The sequence below is a fragment of the Podarcis liolepis genome, assembly GCF_965112155.1.
Source record: "Podarcis liolepis genome assembly, chromosome: 17".
In the NCBI taxonomy this organism is placed as follows: domain Eukaryota; kingdom Metazoa; phylum Chordata; class Lepidosauria; order Squamata; family Lacertidae; genus Podarcis; species Podarcis liolepis.
Window position 1 is genome coordinate 10,591,073 of NC_139571.1, and position 20,515 is coordinate 10,611,587.

General features: G+C 47.4%; 1 protein-coding gene and 1 long non-coding RNA gene across 5 annotated transcripts in view; one reads left to right on the forward strand and one right to left on the reverse strand.

The window, feature by feature from the left end:
* Nucleotides 1–1,539: 1,539 nt before the first annotated feature.
* On the forward strand, nt 1,540–3,578 carry LOC310696150. The gene is made up of 3 exons (XR_014520451.1): nt 1,540–1,652; nt 1,914–2,094; nt 2,899–3,578. It is a non-coding gene; the product is annotated as an uncharacterized lncRNA (long non-coding RNA).
* Nucleotides 3,579–7,566: 3,988 nt separating this feature from the next.
* Nucleotides 7,567–20,515, reverse strand: part of RASAL3 (RAS protein activator like 3) — a 38,923-nt gene continuing 25,974 nt past the window's right edge. For all 4 annotated transcript variants that reach the window (XM_083482920.1, XM_083482919.1, XM_083482921.1 and 1 more), the window contains 8 exons: nt 19,729–19,965; nt 18,819–19,020; nt 17,803–17,906; nt 15,322–15,622; nt 14,363–14,485; nt 13,159–13,358; nt 11,869–11,944; nt 7,567–9,533 (listed from right to left, as the gene is read on the reverse strand). In XM_083482920.1, the coding sequence (XP_083339046.1) occupies nt 9,378–9,533; nt 11,869–11,944; nt 13,159–13,358; nt 14,363–14,485; nt 15,322–15,622; nt 17,803–17,906; nt 18,819–19,020; nt 19,729–19,965 (1,399 nt within the window). In that variant the 3' untranslated portion in view covers nt 7,567–9,377. The remainder of the gene's footprint in view (nt 9,534–11,868; nt 11,945–13,158; nt 13,359–14,362; nt 14,486–15,321; nt 15,623–17,802; nt 17,907–18,818; nt 19,021–19,728; nt 19,966–20,515) is intronic.

The following is a 20,515-nucleotide window of genomic DNA, read 5'->3' on the forward strand; positions in this document are numbered from 1 at the left end:
TTCTCTCCCAAATAGATTTTATCTTAAACAATAGCAAACACAGTAAATAAAGAGTTCACTTGTAATATAATACAGTGGGACCTCAGGTTACATACGCTTCAGGTTACAGACTCCACTAACTCAGAAATAGTACCTCAGGTTAAGAACTTTGCTTCAGGATGAGAACAGAAATCGTGCTCCGGTGGCGCAGCAGGAGGCCCCATTAGCTAAAGTGGTGCTTCAGGTTAAGAACAGTTTCAGGTTAAGAACGGACCTCTGGAACAAATGAAGTACTTAACCCGAGGTACCACTGTAACTGGTTTGGTGCTGAATTTCTTCTCTTTCCAAAATGGATTTTATCTTGAACAATTGCAGACACAGTAATAAAGAGTCCACTTGTGATATAAAAAGGTAAAGGTAAAGGACCCCTGGACAGTCAAAGGTGACTATGGGGTGTGGCACTCATCTTGTTTTCAGGCCAAAGGAGCTGGCATTTGTCCACAGACAGTTTTCCGGGTCATGTGGCCAGCATGACTAAACTGCTTCTGGTGCAACGGGACACCGTGACAGAAGCCAGAGTGCACAAACACGCTGTTTACCATCTTGTCACAGCGGTACTTATTTATCTACTTGCGTTGGTATGCTTTCGAACTGCTAGGTTGGCAGGAGCTGGGACAGAACAACAGGAGCTCACCCCTTCATGGGGATTCAAACCATCAACCTTCTGATTGGCAAGCCCAAGAGGCCCAGAGGTTTAGACCACAGTGCCACCCACAGCCCTACTTGTGATATACCAGTGGTTAAGTGCTCGGGTGTTGTTCCGGTAATCCGACATTTTGTCACTAAGGAGCTTAGTCATCAAGCTTTATAGTAAATAATGTGCAAGAGAAGACAGTATGTAAACAACTTAAAGCAGGAGCATATCTGTCCCCATCTGCATGTTTCCATCAGAAGGAGCATAGAAAGAGGACGATGTCCCTTAGTTTGTTAAACCTCCTTCCCCTAACTAATGTCCAGCTATGTGTCTCATCATGCCATCCATGCGCCATGCCCTCAAGGGCTTTCGTCTGGACAGGGCATACCCCCAAACCCCATGACAATGCCTCTTAAATGCCTGAATCGACATCCCTTGTCCTAGAGAAATGTGGTCACAGAACAGGGCCAGCTCACCCACACTGCAGGGTGAAGCAGCTGCCTCAGGTGGCTGAAGCCCCCAGAGGCAGCACCCACATGGCTGTCGGGACCTGCGTTCGACCGAGCGACTCCTCCGACGTGATTAACGACCTGAGCCTTTGATAAGGCTCCAAGCACCATTACACAGAGTTTCAAAGCAGCAGAAGTGACAAGATTTATGAGCTACATGCTAAGAGTTTTATTACTAAGCTACGCAGACAGAAAAGAAATACCGTGTTTTTTGCTCTATAAGACACACCAGACCATAAGACACACCTAGTTTTTGGAGGAGGAAAACAAGAAAAAAAATATTCTGAATCTCAGAGGCCAGAACAGCAAGAGGGATCGCTGCGCAGTGAAAGCAGATACTGGCTTCCGGGATACTGCGCAGCCTGCATTCGCTCCATAAGACGCACACACATTTCCCCTTACTTTTTAGGAGGGAAAAAGTGAGTCTTATAGAGCAAAAAATACGGTACATCCTCTCTCTGAGAGCCAGTGTGGTGTAGTGGTTAAGAGCGGTAGTCACGTAGTCTGGGTAACCGGGTTCGCGTCTCCGCTCCTCCACATGCAGCTGCTGGGTGACCTTGGGCCAGTCACACTTCTTTGAAGTCTCTCAGCCCCACTCACCTCACAGAGTGTTTGTTGTGGGGGAGGAAGGGAAAGGAGATTGTTAGCCGCTTTGAGACTCCTGAAGGGGAGTGAAAGGCGGGATATCAAATCCAAACTCTTCTTCTTCTTCTTCTTCTCTGTGAAAGCAGAGAGCAACTGCAACAACAAAGGAACAGGAAACAGTAACATCACATCCGTCTTCCGTGAGACTTCCAACAGTCTGGAATGTCTCTGGAATGTAAAACAGTCCTGTGACTCCAAGCAACTGCACAGTGGCAGCAAACAGAAACCAACACCCTTCCCCTTTCTGTGAACACCACTGGGCAGTGTGTTAGTACAATCTCAGTACGAACCCAGTTTCTGTACATAGGTACAGTGTTGATCCTTCGGAACAACCTTGGACAATAAATCATCAGGAATTTCATTACCTGGCATGTAGGACACTGTTACTAGTCCTTTCTGAACACATTCCCTTGCATGTTGCAGCTTCAATTGCAAGTGCTTCATGCTTTGCTGACTTCCACTGCAGGTGGAGAAGCATTGGTGCCAATTTCCGGCTAGAAATCTCGCCGAGATCTCACGGAGAGTGAGAGATCTCGTGAGGCTTCAGCAAGGTCTCGTGAGAGCTCGCCCTAAGTTAGCAGAGGGGGCAGCGGTGGGTGGCAGTGCCAGCCGAGGTGAATGGTGGGGTGGCAGGGATGGGGTGATCAGTGCTGCAGAGAGGGGCAGAACTTTCCATTTCGCCTCAAGCGACGAAACAGCATGTCCCACCCCTGCCCCGGAAGATTGTCTGTGAGTTGATGAATGTGTCGCTTGAGCTGGAAAAGATTCCCACCCTATAAATAGAGAATGTGCATTCTTAAGGAACCACACTATTTGCTATATGGTTGTGTATACTTGCTGCCACTCCAGAGCTGTTCTTCTGAGAAATTTATCTCAGTCTCTTTCTGCAACTACCGTGGGAATTCCAGGGGTTTTCAGTTTCAGCCTTGGCCAGGTCAGAGAAGAAGAAGAAGAAGAAGAAGAAGAAGAAGAAGAAGAAGAAGAAGAAGAAGACGACGACCAGTGGGGCCTACTTCCTTTTCCCACACTCAGTGAGGTGTTTTTTTTCTGAGAGTACTCGCGGGTACACAGTACAGGCACATTTTCTTTCTTTAAAAGTGTTGCACTTACTCTAGCACATGGGTAGGCAAACAAAGGCCCGGGGGCCGGATCCGGCCCATTCGCCTTCTCAATCCAGCCCACAGACAGTCTGGGAATCAGCGTGTTTTTACATGAGTAGAATGTGTGCTTTTATTTAAAATGCACCTCTGGGTTATTTGTGGGGCATAGGAACTCATTCTCCCCCCCCAAAAAAAAATATAGTCCGGCCCCCCCACAAGGTCTGAGGGACAGTGGACCGGCCCCCTGCTGAAGAGGTTTGCTGACCCCTGCTCTAGCAACTTCATAGTGAGTACCGGCACCTTCTTTCTAGAAGAAACAGCCCACACTTATTTAAACCGAGCAAAAAAAAATTCCATAAATGAGCCACAAAGACATCCAGTAGGGTTTGTTTGTTTGTTTGTTTGTTTAATTTATTCCAATTGTATCCCACTTTTTCCTCCAAGGGGTTCTAGGTGGTGCTCATGTCCCCCCCCCCCCTCATTTAACCCCGACAACAACCCTGTAAGGTAGCTTGGGCTGAAAGACAGGCGCTGGTCTAAGATCACCTAGGGAGCTTCATGGTCCAGGACGGATTTGAACTTGGTCTCTCCCAGATCCTAGCACGACACTCTTCACCACAACTCCACAGTGGCACTCAAAGCACTGAGTGAGCATGCCAGTGGCATAGCGTGGGTTGTCAGCACCCGGGGCAAGGCAAGTAATTTGCGCCCCTAACCCGTGGATTTGCGCCCCCTAACCCTAACCCCAGATGTTGCGCCCAGTGCGGCCAGCCCCCCCTGCACCCCCCACGCTACGCCACTGGAGCATGCTTTTCTGTCAGAGCCCTGGTGGTGAGCATGGTGCGTCTCCGGGTCAGGGGCAGCAAGCCGGTTTGCCCCAACCACAACATTGCATCAGTACTTTCCTTCTCTTTAAGAGAAACCACCAAACATTCATGTGTACTGGAGAAAATAAAAAGGCATACTGCCTTTGTATGGGATGTGACACAAGTTTAGTTCTCTCTCTCTCTCTTTATTGTTTTCCTTCTTAGTTTCTTTCTCTTTCTTTCTTTCTTTCTTTCTTTCTTTCTTTCCACGTTGATACATTTCACTAGTTTTATACATTTCACCAATTTTACATTCATTTTGACATTTCAAAACTTCTTCTGCGGTTCCTTAAATTTATTTTTGATATATTCTGCATATCCAAATTAACTTAATTTGCTCCTTTATTTACCTTCTTTAAATATACTCTTATGAAACTGCAGGTCAATAAATAGTCAATAAACCATTTCCATTCTTTTATTTTTTAAAAAAATTGCTATCTTGATTTCTTATTCTTCCTTAAGTTTTGCCATTTCTGCATATTCCATAAGTTTCTGTATCCATTCTTCCTTTGCTGGGACTAGACTGCAGATCATTCACACCCTCCCAGGTTTTGTTTTTTTGTCACATCAGCAGAGTGTGACAAAACCTTGGGAACTGGCATTTTGATGTCATGACTTCAGAGGCACATTTAGGGCAACGCGACCGCACTGGGCACCGAGCCTAGTGGGCGGTGCAGGGCGTCAGATCTATGATGTAGTGAAATGAGCAGAACAGAAGGTGGGTGTGTGTGTGTGCAAAATTTTGGCCTCGCACAGGGCGCCGCTGAAATTTGAAATACCGAAGTCCACCTCTGGTGACTCCAACCTTGAACAGAGCTCCTGAAGTAAAACCTCTCTTTTCCCCATTTTTCTTTTCTGAAGGAAGAACAGAACAGAAGCAAAACACTCACAGGTATGGAGGTTCCACTACTGCCTCTTCCTAGAGGCGAGTTTTTGACACGTGTGATGGCATACTCAGTAGGTGAAGCTAATGGCACAGCAGTGTGTGTGTGTGTGTGTGTGTGTGTGTGTACAGAGGGGCTATTGCCCTGGGTGCAAAGTTAGAGAGGAGCCCCACAAAATTTCAAAAGAAAAATAATCCACTTTGAGGGGTTACAAGCGGTGTAAAAAATTCATGAAATAAATAATAATAATAAAATAAACGGTCGGCACTGTTCCCTCCCCAGCTTCCCTCTCCCTCCCAGGAAGACCCTTCCTTACCCCCATCGCCACCCGGCCTTGACAGGAACCACCGGTTAGGGGGCACAGTATTTGCCTTGTCCCTGAGGTGAACGTTGCGTGTGTCTCTTTTCTTTGAACGAGTATGTCAAAAGGAAAACTTTTATTTTTGGAAACAGGGCACCTCCTAGTGTCCAGAAGTGCTTTTTGCAACATATAGTTTTGGCTGCTTGACTTCGGATGCATGACTGGCTTAAAACGCAGCTAGGTTTTTCTTCCCCACCTCCTTTGTTCAGATTAAAGCTGGTTTTCTGGAAAAAATCATCAACATTCAGCGTCTCCTAAGAAATCCCGGGATAGATACAGGACTGATACGGATTGCAACTAACATTGTTGTGTGTAAACCATTTCCCAAACCAGTGGTGGGACTGCAGTGGATTTAAACTGCCCTAGAGGCACTGATTTTATCCCTATGGATGTTTTTGGAGGAAAAGCAGACTTAGGGGCACAAAATGACAATTCAAAGTGTTGGTGCTGACCTTGAAAGCCCTAAATGGCCTCGGCCCAGTATACCTGAAGGAGCGTCTCCACCCCCATTGTTCAACCTGGACACTGAGGTCCAGCACCGAGGGCCTTCTGGCAGTTCCCTCATTGTGAGAAGTGAGGTTACAGGGAACCAAACAGAGGGCCTCCTTGGTAGTGGCGGCCACCCTGTGGAACACCCTCCCTTCAGATGTCAAGGAAATAAACAACTATTTTACTTTTAAAAGACAACTGAAGGTGGCCCTGTTTAGGGAAGTTTTTAATGTCTGGTGCTGGATTGTTTTTAATATTCAGTTGGAAACCACCCAGAGTGGCTGGGGAAACCCAGCCAGGTGGACGGGCTATAAATAATAAATTATGATTATGACCCCCCCCCCTCTAAACAGTACCTTTACTTTTTCAGTTTTCACTGAGTTTTTGAGCTCCAGTCTCCCCTTCTGCTCCTGTTTCATCGCCATCACCCCCTTCCCACTGCCCTGGCTCTCTTTTTTCCCAGGTGATCCCAGCCAAGCAGGGATTATATGTAGGGAATGTGATGATATCACGGCACTATGTAGCCAATCAGATTTGGCTATGTGACAAGGCGGTTGAAAACAAATGAAACCAATACTTCGCCTTGCTCTAAAATGATGTGGAGCCTCAGCTGATGCCAACTCCTGGAAAGTCTTTGGAAGGCTTCTCCAGCCCTGTTGCAAGAGCTCATCCCTACTTCCATTTGCCCCACAATGTCTTAGGTCCCAGAGGTTTTTCTTTTGTCCCACCACTTTCCCCACTTTCCCGCCGTTTGCTGCTAAAGCAGAACCAATGTCAATCTCTGAGGAAACCCAACGTATGTTTGTTCTGATTCAACAGCAAAGAGTGGGTTTTCCCAGGGAAAGTGAAATGACAAAAGCAAAACCGCTCAGACCTGTGCCTGGAAATCAAGGGACATATGTTTCCAGTATGTCAGAGACCAGGCTGAGGAGTACGGCTCTGATGAGGAATGGTGGGAACCTCCCCCTGCTTCTGACCAGGTTCCTGGAAGCTGCCCAGGAGCAGTGGAGCAGTATAGATTTAGAACAGTGGTTTGCAGAGGGGCATAATTCTGAAGACAAAAGTTGGGAAGAACTGGGGGGTGAACAACAAAGTGAAGAAGAACTGGAAGAGAGAGAGCTAACAGACTCTCTCTCACTGGAAAGTGTCCAGCCTATTAGTCCAAGGTCACACAGAGCAGATAAGGTGGCTACATAAAAAGCACAGTGGTTGCAAGATCAGGTTGCAAGGAGCAGAAGTGACTAGGGGGGAAGTGGGTTGTTGTTGTTTAGTCGTTTAGTCATGTCGTTTAGTCACTCTTTAAATAGTGAGAGACTCTTTTCGCTTTGTTCTGCTTATCTACGGCCAAGGTGGGGGGTGTAGGAAGCCAAGTCCCCGAAGCTTGACATGGTACAGCAACAAAACTCCGTGTTCCCACAGGCCCTCCAGGAAAGGTTCTGAGTTGATGGCAGTTCCCAGTGCTTGAGCTCAGGACCTCATCTCCTGAAAGTGAGCCGGCGCATCAGCATCCTTGTTTTCATGGCAGGCTGAAAAGACGTTTGGTCCCAAGCACACCAGCACAAATGCTCTCACCAGGCACAAGACCCACTCGGAGTCATACAACAACCTGGTTGCCACATCAAAAGTGGGCTCTGATGTTTGTGAACTCCTCTCTCCATCTGAAAAGAGCCACCAAAATGGGAAAGGACTCCAAGAAAGGAAAATTCCAGTTGATCCCGGCCAATGTCGAGGACTCAGGACAGCAGTGTGCATCCCAGAGGCCCTTGAAGCACCTGCAAAGCTTGGCTGAAGATGTACAAAATTCAGTCAGTTTATGCAGATTCCCCAAGGCCGGTTGGAGATTCAGTGTATTGACGGGTTAATGTGACAACACCCCCTCCCAAGAAAATCCAGCTCTCTATGCCTATAAAGAAATAATTTAAGACCTTCTGGTGGAAAGGGGGCAGGAGTCCTGATGGCACACAGTTTATCCATTTGTACCCCACATCCCCACCCCACAGCCTCATACCTGCCGAAAAACTGCAATTTCGTAACATATATATCTCAAAACCGACAAACCAGAATTATATTTGCATGGTAAAAGAAAAGTTGAGACATTGCATAGCTCAGTGGCAGATGCTGGATTGTACAGGCATGCCGAAACAAGCCTGGCAGAAAGACAAAAACTATTGATTCTCAGCAAAGGAGATGCAGGGGTGAAAGGTATGGAGCCTCTCTCTGTTCATGGCTTACTTCTCTCACCTGTCTTTGTCTTCCAGGAGAATGACCCTGCCACCTGGCCAGATTCTGACACTGGAAGTGAGCCTGGCTAAGAGAAAATGATGCCGGGAGGCAATTGGTGCGCTCAGAGAGATGCAGTTTCTTCCCCCTTCACTCTTTTATGCTGTGTCCACACTAGGGCATTCATGCGTACATTGGGCTGCTGTTTCTGTGTGTACAATTGCGTATCTTTGTCCACACACAAGTGCTTTCACTTTTATGCCTTTATTGCTTGATGGGCTATACAGTGGACCCTCGGGTTACATGACCTTTGGGTAACGTAACTTTTGGGTTGAGAACGCGGCAAACCCAGAAGTGTATTCTTCCAGGTTTCATCACACGTGAATGCACAGAAGCGCTCTATCATGCCGTGCACATGCGCAGAAGCGGCGCCTCTACTTGCAGATTTTTTGGGGTACGTACAGAACCCTGGAACGAATTACATTTGTATCCAGAGGGTCCACTGTATTTGCAAGAAGAAGGTGGTTCGCAACTCGTAGGGTTGCCATATTTCAAAAAGTGAAAATCCGGACACAAAAGTTTGGCCAAGGCCTTTTCAAAGCAATTTACGCCCAGACATTATACTGCTTCTAACTGCAGTGTTCTGGCTATGTCTGGGAAATTCCAGACGTATGGCAACCCTAGCAATTTGGGGTCATCCATATTTTACTGGCTACTTTCCCCTGGAGAAAACCAGGGTGGTTAAGTGCTTAACTGGAACAAATGGTAATCGGGTTTTTACAAACAGGGCAAGTGGAAAACCTCTTGGACCCGTGCTTTCTAGACATGGGAGAAGTGAAGTGTGAACAAGCCCACATCCTTTCTATATAGCTGGGGAAAGTCCAGATTTAAACACCCACATCTTTGCTATTGTGTTATGAAAATAAGGTAAAGGTAAAGGGTCCAGTCCATTAGGTCCAGTCGTGACTGACTGGGGTTGCGATGCTCATCTTGCTTTATTGGCCAAGGGAGCCGGCGTACAGCTTCTGGGTCTTGTGGCCAGCATGACTTCTGGTGAACCAGAGCAGCACATGGAAACACCGTTTACCTTCCTGCCGGAGCGGTACCTATTTATCTACTTGCACTGGTGTGCTTTCGAACTGCTAGGTTGACAGGAGCAGGGACCGAGCAATGGGAGCTCACCCCGTCGCGGGGATTCGAACCGCCGACCTTCTGATCAGCAAATTCTAGGCTCTGTGGTTTAACCCACAGCGCCACCCGCGTCCCTTGTGATATGAAAATACTGGGGGGCAAATCAGATGGGAGGAGAAATGGTTCATCTCAGAAGAGAAGGGAAAGCAGCTGTTGCAGATGAAAGCTGAAGCCAGAAAGCAGAGCCGGGGCTTGTGGAATGGATGCCGTCTCAGGCGGGGATGAAAGGGTGGCGATGGCTGCGTAGCGCTGGAATCAAAGCCGAGAGGAAGGCACGGGAGGTTGAAGCAAAGCTCCCTGTGGGCTCCAGCTGGAGGATCTACCAGAGCGATGTGCAGGAAGGTTCCCTTGGAGAGACTTCCAGGGCTGTCCGGGGAGAGGAGAGTTTCCACTATGGAGATGCATCAGCTTTGCATTTTCGGACACAAAGGGAAGCGGGCTAGGTCTCGTCCCCATTCTCAGCCCTGTCCACCCACACTGGCCCCGAGAGGGGCTTCTGCTGTGCATTGGACGGTTTCCCTGCATATCCCAGCATCTGACCGACGGCACGGAGGAGCTGGTCGTGGTCCCTCTCCATCCCAGACAGGCGGCGCTCCTGCAAAGGGGACATTGGAGAAACAGTTGGCTTGTGTATCTTTCTCGCCCTGATCTGGCCACGGTGATCCATGCGACGGTCACCTCCAGGCTTGATTATTGTAACTCACTCTACGCGGGGCTGCCATTGAAGCTGACCCAGAAACTCCAGCAGGTGCAGAATGCCGCGGCGAGGCTCCTTACGGGGTCCTTGCCGTGGGATCACATTCATCCAGTGCTTTATCAACTGCACTGGCTCCCGGTGGAGTACAAGGTCAGGTTTAAGGTGCCGGTTTTGACCTTTAAAGCCCTATGCGGCCTAGGACCCGCGTACCTACGGGACCGCCTCTCCTGGTGTGCCCCGCGGAGGACCTTAAGGTCCACAAATGACAACATTTTGGAGGTCCCAGGTCGCAAGGTGGTTAGATTGGTCTCAACTAGGGCCAGGGCCTTTTCAGTACTGGCCCTGACATGGTGGAACGCTCTGTCACAAGAGATTAGGGCCCTGCAGGACTTGATATCTTTCCACAGGGACTGCAAGATAGAGCTGTTCCGCCTGGCCTTTGGTTTGGACTCAGTCTGACCCTTATGTTTCTCTCCCCCTATGATTTTGATCTATGGACTACTGTTAAACTGGGGCTGCATTTTAAATTATATTTTAGCCTGTATTTTAAATTGGTTTATTTTATTTATTTATTTATTTGTAATTTTACTAGTGTTAGCTGCCCTGAGCCCAGCTCTGGCCCGGGAGGGCGAGGTATAAATAAAATTTTATTATTATTTATTATTATTAAGCCCCAGCACCTCTCACTGTACAAATCAAGCAGTGGGCAAGTGGGGGTCATCGAACCCCCAGTGAATCAATTGTCTAACTTCAGCATATCTTTGTGCAGTAAAACAATCAGGTGGGCGTTTTGCAGCTGGTCCAGGGACTCACATCTTACTGCAATGAAATGGGCTTGTGTGCTGAAATATCTCTTTGGAGTGTGCCTCCTAAATGAGATACGGATGCTTCTACTCTTCTTGAGCCTTTTTTTAAAAGAAAATTATTAAAGATTTCTTAGTTTACAAAAATACATGCACTATCTCTTTTTTCAAGTTGTGTTTTCTACAGATCAGTTTCATTTGTTGTGAGACATTAGTGTTGCATGCAATGTTAGGTTAGGAAGAAAAGGGGGGGAATGGTGAGTGGGGTGGGGTGGCAGTGCTTCTCTTCTTCTGTGGGGTTTTGTGTCAGCGTCACTTGTATGGGTTCTCTTACTGTTCGCTTGTTGTATTTCCTTGGTGGTGAGAGAGGTTGGGGGTGGCCTAGGGTGTGGTTGGTTGTCTCTGGTTGGCTGTAGTGAAATTTGTTTTTGTGTGAGAGTGTGTGTGTGTTTGGATCAGGTTAGCCAGATTGATTCATATGCTGGTCGGCGGATTCTTGTTATTGCCTTGTTGGGCTGTGTATGTGATAAAGGGGAACCATACTTCTTCTATTCTTCGATTCTTCTATTTGCCCCCATTTCAGTTTCAGTAAATTTGATAAATGCAATTGTATTTTTTTTATACTCTGAAGCGTTTCTTCATTTTTTGGATTTTTTACCAATTCTTTTTCTTTTATTTGTTTCTTTATTTCCATCATATTATTATCCTTATTTTTCTTAATTCTCCCCATTTGCTGTATTCCGTACCCTCTCATAAACGCTTTACTCGCATCCCAAATTATTTTCCTATCTGTATCTTGGTTCTCATTTAAGTCAAAAAATTCTTTCAAGATTTCTTTCGCTTTACTTACTCTTTGTTCATCTCTCCACACCTCATCATTCATTCTCCACCTACCTTTGGTACGTCTTTTGAATTTCATGTAGATTGCCACAGGATTGTGATCTGATATAGATCTATTTAATATTTCCGCTTTATCGAGATTCAACATCAATTTTTTAGATACCCAAATTGCATCAATTCGTGCACCTGATTTATGTGCTTCAGAGTAATGTGTTATATCCTTTACCCTGGAGTTTTTTGTTCTCCAAGCATTGTAAAGATTTAAACTTTCAATTAAATTAAAAAAGGAGAGTGGGAGTTTACCTGAATTGGATATTTTGGTTAGTTTTCCTAATAAGGCTGTTTTCCCACACTATTTGATACCATTGGTCCATGTTCATTCCTGATATGTCTCTCCAATGTCTGGCTATGATGTTTCTGGCTGCCGACAGTAGGTGGGTTATGAGCTCTTTATGATGTGAGTGGGCATTATTATCTTGGAAGATGTTTAGTTCCTGAGCCTTTGTTGAGCAATTCCCCTGAGTGGCTCCCCATTTTCTCCTGCGCCTGCCCCTTGACCACCAGGTTGAATGGCTACAGAGAGCCCTTACCAGATTCTTGGTCTTCTCCTCACTAGCTCGAAGCTTCTCGTGATCCTTCTTCCAGCTGGTCTCTACACTAGTCACCCTGCAACAGAAGAGGATCCAGTATAATCTAGCGAACTCAAGCTGTGAGACCTGGTTTCAACCTCCTCAGTCCCTACCATAGGTACACTGGCTGGCTTTGGACAAGTCACTGTCTCTCAGCCCAAGGCTTACAAGACCTCACAAGGCTGACAAAGGACAGAGATGCAAAACTCTTCTCACACTGGATACACCAAACCACTGGGGAACATTTTTTACTCTACTTCCTCATCGGACTTGGAACTTCAAAGAACCTTATAAGGAGCTGCTAAAATGAAGATTTCCACCACCCCTTCATTTTGGCAGATGATTCTAATGCAAAACCCATTCTTTAAACCTTGTTCAAAAGCAGATGAAAAATCCTTCATTTTAGCAGTGGATCTGATGTGGTTTGCATGGAATCCTGCCGACCTGAGCAGGACTTAACTCATCAGCTGACCTTCTTTCAACCAAGTCACTTGGCACAAGTGGTTTGTGTCCTAGCAACTACCTACTGGACTCCCAAGATCCAAGGCAGCTGCCCTTGGTCAGCTTGGTTCTGGCTCCAGAAAATGTCCTCTTCATATTGCTTCCTAGCAGGGGACTTGGGCCAAGACAGTGCCTCATGAAGTGAGGAGATTAATAGACAAGACAATAAACTGCTTTTATATGCAACAACAGCAGCAAGAGTATTGTTGGCACAGAAATGGAAACCAGAAGAACTACCGACAAAAGAAGAATGGCAAACGAAATTAATGGACTATGCAGAACTGGATAAGATGACAGGAAGGATTAAAAAGCTGCAGGATCAGAGCTTCTCAGAGGACTGGGGTAAATAGTATATGAATTGTTTGAAAAGCAATTGTAAGCAACAGATTAAACTAGTAGGATTGCAAGAAGCTTTGTAAGGAGGACTATGTGAAATATTGCAGAGAAAACTATGATAAGAATTATTAGTGAAGGAGTATTAAATGTAATACTGAAAATAATGAAATGCAGATTAAGAAAATCTTCAGATGCAGTTAATGGAAGTCCAAAGCATTGTATAAGATAAGAAAGCACGTTATATGATTTTTGGAAATTATTTGTAAAAATCAATAAAAATGTTGTGTTTTTTTTAAAGACAGCGCCTCATGACAAGGCCCTCAAATCAGGGACAGACTGAAAAGCTTCCAGGAGCCAAGGCACCAGAGCTAAGGTGACCATGCAGGTCTTTAGAAGATCTCGTGGATCCCTCACCTGGTGCTTAGCTGCACAAGGCAGCTCTCGGTCTCCTCCAGCCTCTTGCAGAGAGCCTCTTCCCGCTCCTGGAACTTGGCCTGCTCCTCTAGCAGCATTTGGTTCTGGGTCGTCAGTCTTTCCAGCTGCTCTTCGAAGAGTTGCTGCTTCTCCCTCGCTCTGGTCAGTTCCATCTGTAGCTCTTCCATCTGCTTCCCATACTGTGGGGGTAAACAAGGCTAGTAGTTAAGAGCAGCCAGGGGCTTGAAGCAGTGGAAGCTCTCTCTCCTGGGTGGCCTTGCACAGGGTCAATCGAGCAGAAGCAAGGTCATAGCCATGGCAAGGGGCCCAGAGGCAGGAATCCTGCCGCTAGGGCATCGGGCTTATTCACACCTAACTTTTGCCCCACTCTTTCCAGGCAGAGGTCCGCACTTAAAAGCTCTGTGTCCTAGCATGGTGTTTTTGTTTTGTTTTCTGCCCAGAGTTTCGCCTGTGAAAACCTACTCTTTAGCACTCAATCGTAGCAAAAGTCAATGTGGATTTTCTGCAGATGGCTGTTTGCTCCGACTGAGCTTTAAAGAGTGGGTTTTCATGGAGAAAGCTCTAGGGCGAAAACACACGCACCCTGACAAAGACCTTTTAAACACGGACTGTGCCTAGATAGAGCTGGGGAAAGGTAAGTGTGGATAAGCCCTGAGAGATGAGTCCTGGGTTCAAATCTTGCCTGGGCTATTAGCCTGTTAGGAGGCATTCCCAGACCTCCCCCATCACCTTTTACAGCCTAGGGATGACATTAACATGCCTGCTTCCTAAGTCTAAACATTACAGAAGCATCCGAAGGTCCTGAATCTTCCCGCTATCCCATTCTCTTTCTCAAGTCTGCAAAATGTTGGGATGCCAAGCATGAAACAGGGTTATGGTTTTCGTTCTGTGGCGGAAGGGGACTCTACCATAGGTAGCTAAGTGTACTGGAACAAAAGACTGCCTCCAGGTGACATAATTCATCCCTTTCTAGACATGGCAGTGCATCAGTCTATAGGGTGGAAGCCCCCTCTAAACTATCCAAACATCATTGCCCAGAACAACATTTTTTTGAGAAATCACAACTAACTCAAGTCAATAGTGGACTGCTGCTCTGGTCCCAGAATGCAAAGTGCTACTAGCACATGCACTCAGGAGTGGGGGTGTCTGGGTCTGATATTCTGAGTGGAAGTGATTCTCCCACCTGTTCCAGTGGCTGCATGGCATAGAGGCTGCTTTGCTGGGCAGCTGCTTCTTCAGAGTGCCTCAGCCAAGGCACAGTGGGCTTCCGGGGCAGTGAGGCAGATGGGTGGAGCTTCGGATACCCCTAGAACACAATCAACATTATTGTTACTATGCAATGATTTTTATTAAGTTTTCTGTTTTACAATTTCAAATAAACATTTTACGAACTTTAAGATATCCAGTGACTTCCCTTCCTCTCTTTCCGTGGTTCATTTTACCTGCATATTTTACTAGGTAAAGGACCCCTGGATGGTTAAGTCCAGTCCAAGGCAACTATGGGGTTGCGGCGCTCATCTTGCTTCAGGCCGAGGGAGTCAGTGTTTGTCCACAGACAGCTTTCTGTCTGTGACCAGCAGGACTAAGCCGCTACTAGCACAACAGAACACTGGGACGGAAACCAGAGCGTATGAAAACGCTGTTTACCTTCCTGCTGCAGTGGTACCTATTTATCTACTTGCACTGGTGTGCTTTTGAACTGCTAGGTTGGCAGGAGCTGGGACAGAGCAATGGGAGCTCACTCTGGGATTTGAACTATTGCAGTGGGATTCCTGGGTAAACAAATTAGGGAAGTGACATGGAAGACAAGGGTGCTGTCCTGTGTCAAGAAGAAAGGCCACCCTTCATCACCCAGACCCTATTCACTCTCCAAACATGACTCCTCTAAAGATGACATCCATCCGTCATGGACGCTTTAGTTGAGATTCCTGCATTGCAGGGGGTTAGACTAGATGACCCTGGGGTCCCATCCGACTCCTATGATTCTATGACAGTGAATGACCCCCATGATGGTGCCTATTCTGCACTCCCAGTGGGCCTTACAGATTCTGGTCCTTTACGCCTTTCCAGGGAACTTGTGTTGAGCTGCAGGCAGTTGTGGGCCACCAGTAGTCAAGAGGGCCAGTCTAGAGCCCTGATTACCTGGGATGCTTTGCTGGCGCCATGCGGGTAGGAGGTACAAAGTCGAGGGCTGCTCTCCCTGCTCTCGGCCACGTGCTCGGTGCTCCTCTGCTTCTGGAGACGTCGGGCTGCCTTGTTCTGAGTCGGGACGCTCTGGGTGCGCTGCACTTTGGTCCTGGTTCTGACTGGGTGCAAAGGGGCCTGCGGCTCTTCCTTGCCTCGGCCTTTCTGAATGCTGGTCATGGACTGGCTCTTGATCAGAGGACTGTGCTTGCCCAGCTCCCGTGGGGGCACAAAACCCGGCTTCTGGTTTTCCGCCTGTCTGGAACACAAGAAGAGAAGAAGAGTTTGGATTTTGATATCCCGCTTTATCACCACCCGAAGGAGTCTCAAAGCGGCTCAAATTCTCCTTTCCCTTCCTCCCCCACAACAAACACTCTGTGAGGTGAGTGAGGCTGAGAGACTTCAGAGAAGTGTGACTGGCCCAAGGTCACCCAGCAGCTGCATGTGGAGGAGCGGGGAAGTGAACCCTGTTCACCAGATTACGAGTCTACTGCTCTTAACCACTACACCACACTGGCTGGAAGGGTGGGAGTTCAGCATGACTATAATGCAACAGGCAGCACTTGAACTTGTCAAACCCAGAGCCAGAGAGAGAGAGAGAGAGAGAGAGAGAGAGAGAGAGATGAGCCCTGGCTGTCATTCTTTACTGAACATGTGGTCTAAACACTGAGCCTCTTGGGCTTGCCGATCGGAAGGTCGGTGGTTCAAATCCCTGTGACGTGGTGAGCTCCCGTTGCTCTGTCCCTGCTCCTGCCAACCTAGCAGTTTGAAAGCACATCAGTGCAAGTAGATAAATAGGTACCGCTGCAGCGGGAAGGTAAACAGTGTTTCTGTGCGCTCTAGCTTCTGTCACAGTGTCCCGTTGCACCAGAAGCGGTTTAGTCATGCTGGCCACATGACCTGGAAAGCTGTCTGTGGACAAATGCCAGCTCCCTCAGCCTGAAAGCGAGATAAGCGCCGCAACCCCATAGTCGCCTTTGACTGGACCTAACCATCCAGGGGTTCTTTACCTTTTTTTTTTTTACTGTGTGTGAGTAGAGCTGGGGGGCACATAGCAGGGATGGTCTTATTTCATGTAAAAATAGCAAAACTGAAATATATGCATTTTTATAAAATGGCATAAAGCACTCAAGTTTCTTTGATTTTAATCTGATATTTGAACATGCAAAACATGGAGAATCATTTCAGGCAAGGAGGTATGTGGGTGCCAGGAATTGGGGCTGAGGTAAACAAGGGCCTGTGAGGCCCTCTGAAAATTCCAGGAAATCACCTAGTCTCTATCCAAGATGTAGGACCATAATAATAATTATTTATTATTTATATCTGACCCATCTGCCTGGGTTTCCCCAGCCACTCTGGGCAACTCCCAACAGAATATTCAAAACACGATAAAACACCAAACATTAAAAACTTCCCTAAACAGTGCTGCCTTCAAATGTCTTCTAAAAGTCAGATAGTTGTTTATTTCCTTGATGTTTGAAGGGAGGGCGTTCCACGGCGTGGGCGCCACCACCAAGAATGCCCTCTGTCTGGTTCCCTGTAACCTCACTTCTCACAGTAAGGGAACCGCCAGAAGGCCCTTGGTGCTGGACCTCAGTGTCTAGGCTGAACGATGAGGGTGGAGACACTCCTTCAGGTATACTGGGCCAAGGCCGTTTAGGGCTTTAAAGGTCAGCACCAACACTTTGAATTGTTGTAGGAGATAAATGAGACGTGGATGTGCATCATTTTGCACTTGGTACAGTGGTGGCGCTTACTGCTTTCTGTTTACTACTGCCCATCATCCGGGAACCGACCATCATCACCAACCAACCCCTCACACCCAAACCGAAAGAAAGAAACTCCATGGCAGGACACAAGCCAATCCCATCTGGGGGAAATGCCTTTCCAGCACCAAATGTGGTGGCCATTTCAACCCTAAAGGTAAAGATAAAGGGACCCCTGACCATTAGGTCCAGTCGTGGCCGACTCTGCGGTTGCGGCGCTCATCTCGCTTTATTGGCTGAGGGAGCCGGCGTTTGTCCGCAGACAGCTTCTGGGTCATGTGGCCAGCATGACTAAGCCGCTTCTGGCGAACCAGAGCAGCGCACGGAAACACTGTTTACCCTCCTGCCAGAGTGGTACCTATTCATCTACTTGCACTTGACGTGCTTTCGAACTGCTAGGTTGGCAGGTGCTGGGACCGAGCAACGGAAGCTCACCCCGTTGCGGGGGTTCAAAGCGCTCACCTTCTGATCGGCAAATCCTAGGCTCTGTGGTTTAACCCACAGCGCCACCCGTGTCCCTATTTCAACCCTGAACATGGTCAAAATCTTTCCCCTGGATTTCCCTGAAAGCTGGTTTTCTTCTTGAGCCTTGAGAGCTAGCAACCATTGCTGCGATTTCAGTGTATCCCTCCCTGCCAGCCACCCCAAGAGCCAAAGGCAAGTCGTTTGTTACCTGTCCTCTGCACTGGGCCCAAGTCGAACGATGACAGGAACCGGTGTCCCCTCTTGTATAGCACGGAGGATTGTGGGCAGAGGCTCCAGTCTGTCTTTTGTCCGCTTATATGCAACAGAGCAAAAAGTACAGGTAAGAAGAACGCAGTCAGAGGGCTTGCAAAAATGAGAAACCACTGCTACTGGTGTGGCACGATTGATCGAAGGATTTGCTCTCCCTCTGACAAAGGGGAGCAGAGGATCACACTCACACCTGGATCAGACCCTAAAATTCACATTTATGCATTTGTTAAAATATACACAAACACCTTATTTTAACTCCACACCTACCCCTTCCAATCCTGCCTGAATGAGCAAATATATTTGAAGAATAAATGGTGAATTTCAAAATTCAGAAACAAATACCCTTCACACATCCCATCACAAAAACTCCTCCCTCTCTCGTGTCTTCACATCACTTCCTTTTCTTCCTGACTGCAATGCCACCGAGTTCCTCTCTTCCAGATTTAACACTTAATTTGTGAATGGGTCACTGAGATATTGCAGACTGATAGCTGGCTAGCAGGGATTTGTGGTTATTATTTATCGGATTTTTCGCAGAAAATGAAAATTTTGGATTAGAAGGTGAGAAAATGCGGGCTGACCTTTTGGTGCCAAGAATGTCATGGAGTTACTGCAAAAAATAAAAAAGCTTCCCTACACCTAGAGCACCCATCCCATAATAAACACCCGCCTGTAAGCAGCCCATAACAATATTAGCCAAACTGATGGCACCTTTATGTAAAATAGCTGGTATAAGCCACCGATGAGCTGCAGGAAGGAGGGGAATACACAGCGGGACTGAGGAACATGGATGACAGGCATTGACAGATGCAAAGTCCCTGATGGGCTGGCTCCAATTGTTGGCTCCTCCTAGGCCCCGCTACCCATGAGCAGGCCCAGTCAGTGCATCTTGCCTCCAGGGGGCAGGCCAAGCCCATTCAAGTGGAGGTGCCACGCAAGACAGGCAGCTGGTACCTCTTCCAGGGTAGAAAAGATGTTGCAGAGCAGGGAATGCAGGATGGACAATTCCAGGGCCAGGTCAATGGAGTCGTCATAAGCTGGCAAGTGGATGGCACTGCCAGGGCTGGAGACGCTGCAGAGGAATGACTTCATGGTGCCCCAGTTGCGCTCCAGAAACTCATTCATGAAGCTCATGTATGCCTCCTTTTCTCCAAACCTGCAGAAAGTGGAATATTAATATTAATATTAATATTAATAACAATAACAATACTTTATTTATTTATACTCCCCCCCCCATCTGGCTGGGTTGCCCCAGCCATTCTGGGCGGCTTCCAACCGAATATTAAAAACACTACAGCATCAGACATTAAAAACTTCCCTAAACAGGGCCGCCTTCAGGTTACATACGTTTCAGGTTACAGACTCCACTAACCCGGAAATAGTACCTCGGGTTAAGAACTTTGCTTCAGGATGAGAACAGAAATCATGCACCAGCTGTGCGGCGGCAGAGGGAGGCCCCATTAGCTAAAGTGGTGCTTCAGGTAAAGAACAGTTTCAGGTTAAGAACGGACCTCCAGAACGAATTAAGTTCTTAACCCAAGGTACCACTGTAATTAATTTCTTATTATATTGAACGATTAAACAACCTACTTGTTTGTGCTCATTTCAGATTCTTTTTAAAACTGCCAACCGAAAATGCCGTTTTAAGCTAAGTTGAGAAACCTCTGAAAGAAAGCACAATTACCCTTCCTTGCTGTGAATTTTTCACATGCAAAGAAACCCATGCACTGATACCAATGCCCTGAGTGCAAATCCTGATTTTTTTTCTTTTTTTGAGGACTTGCCTGGAGTAGTATTCCAAGCCATTCTCAAGCCTCATACTGAATCACCCTTGCTGGGCACAGCCAGGGCCACAGTTACCTACGTGGTAAAGTTTGCCAGGTTCTGGATAACTTTAGCTGCCAGAGTCAGGGTGCGGGAGGTGGTGTCATCCGGGTACTCTTGAGTGAGGCCGAAGAGGCTGGGCGACATGATGGCTGGGCAGAGGAAGCGCAAGAACAAGGAGGCAGAGATGAGGCGCTGCCCGATGCTGGCTTTGCCCCTTAGCTGGCATGCCTCTTGCCAGGCGGTGAAGACCTCGCTGAGCTCAGCTGGGAAGGAGCTGCAGAGAGAAAAGAAGGAGTTGGCTGGCTGTGAGAAGGCCTGAGGGCAGACATTTTGTGATGAAGGGGCCTCACAGAATGCCTGGATAGGGTAGGGAATCGCTACAGAACAAGCAAAGCCAAAGTGCAGGCTGACGAAGACATCTGAAGCTATGATATTCATAAAATAACAATCCATTTCATAAAATTATCAGTTTCTGCTTGACAGCGATGCCAGCGTTTTTCCCCAGCAGCTGCATGTGGAGGAGCGGGGAATCAAACCCAGTTCACCAGATTACGAGTCCACCACTCTTAACCACTACACCACACTGCTGAGCCCCAACATCTCGGGGAGCCCCTCCTCGAACTGAATGCCCTGCTGTGGAATGTGAAACACAAGAGCAGTCAAGTACAACATTCCTAGAGTGAACATGTTTACACATGGGGAGGAATGTTTGTCCAGCCAGCAGGTAAACTTCCTGTTTCCTTCTGGGCTGGGACAGACTTCCTCTGCATGTGACTAGAGGTGGGCGTGGCTTCACCTGTGCAGGTAACAAAAGCATAGGACTG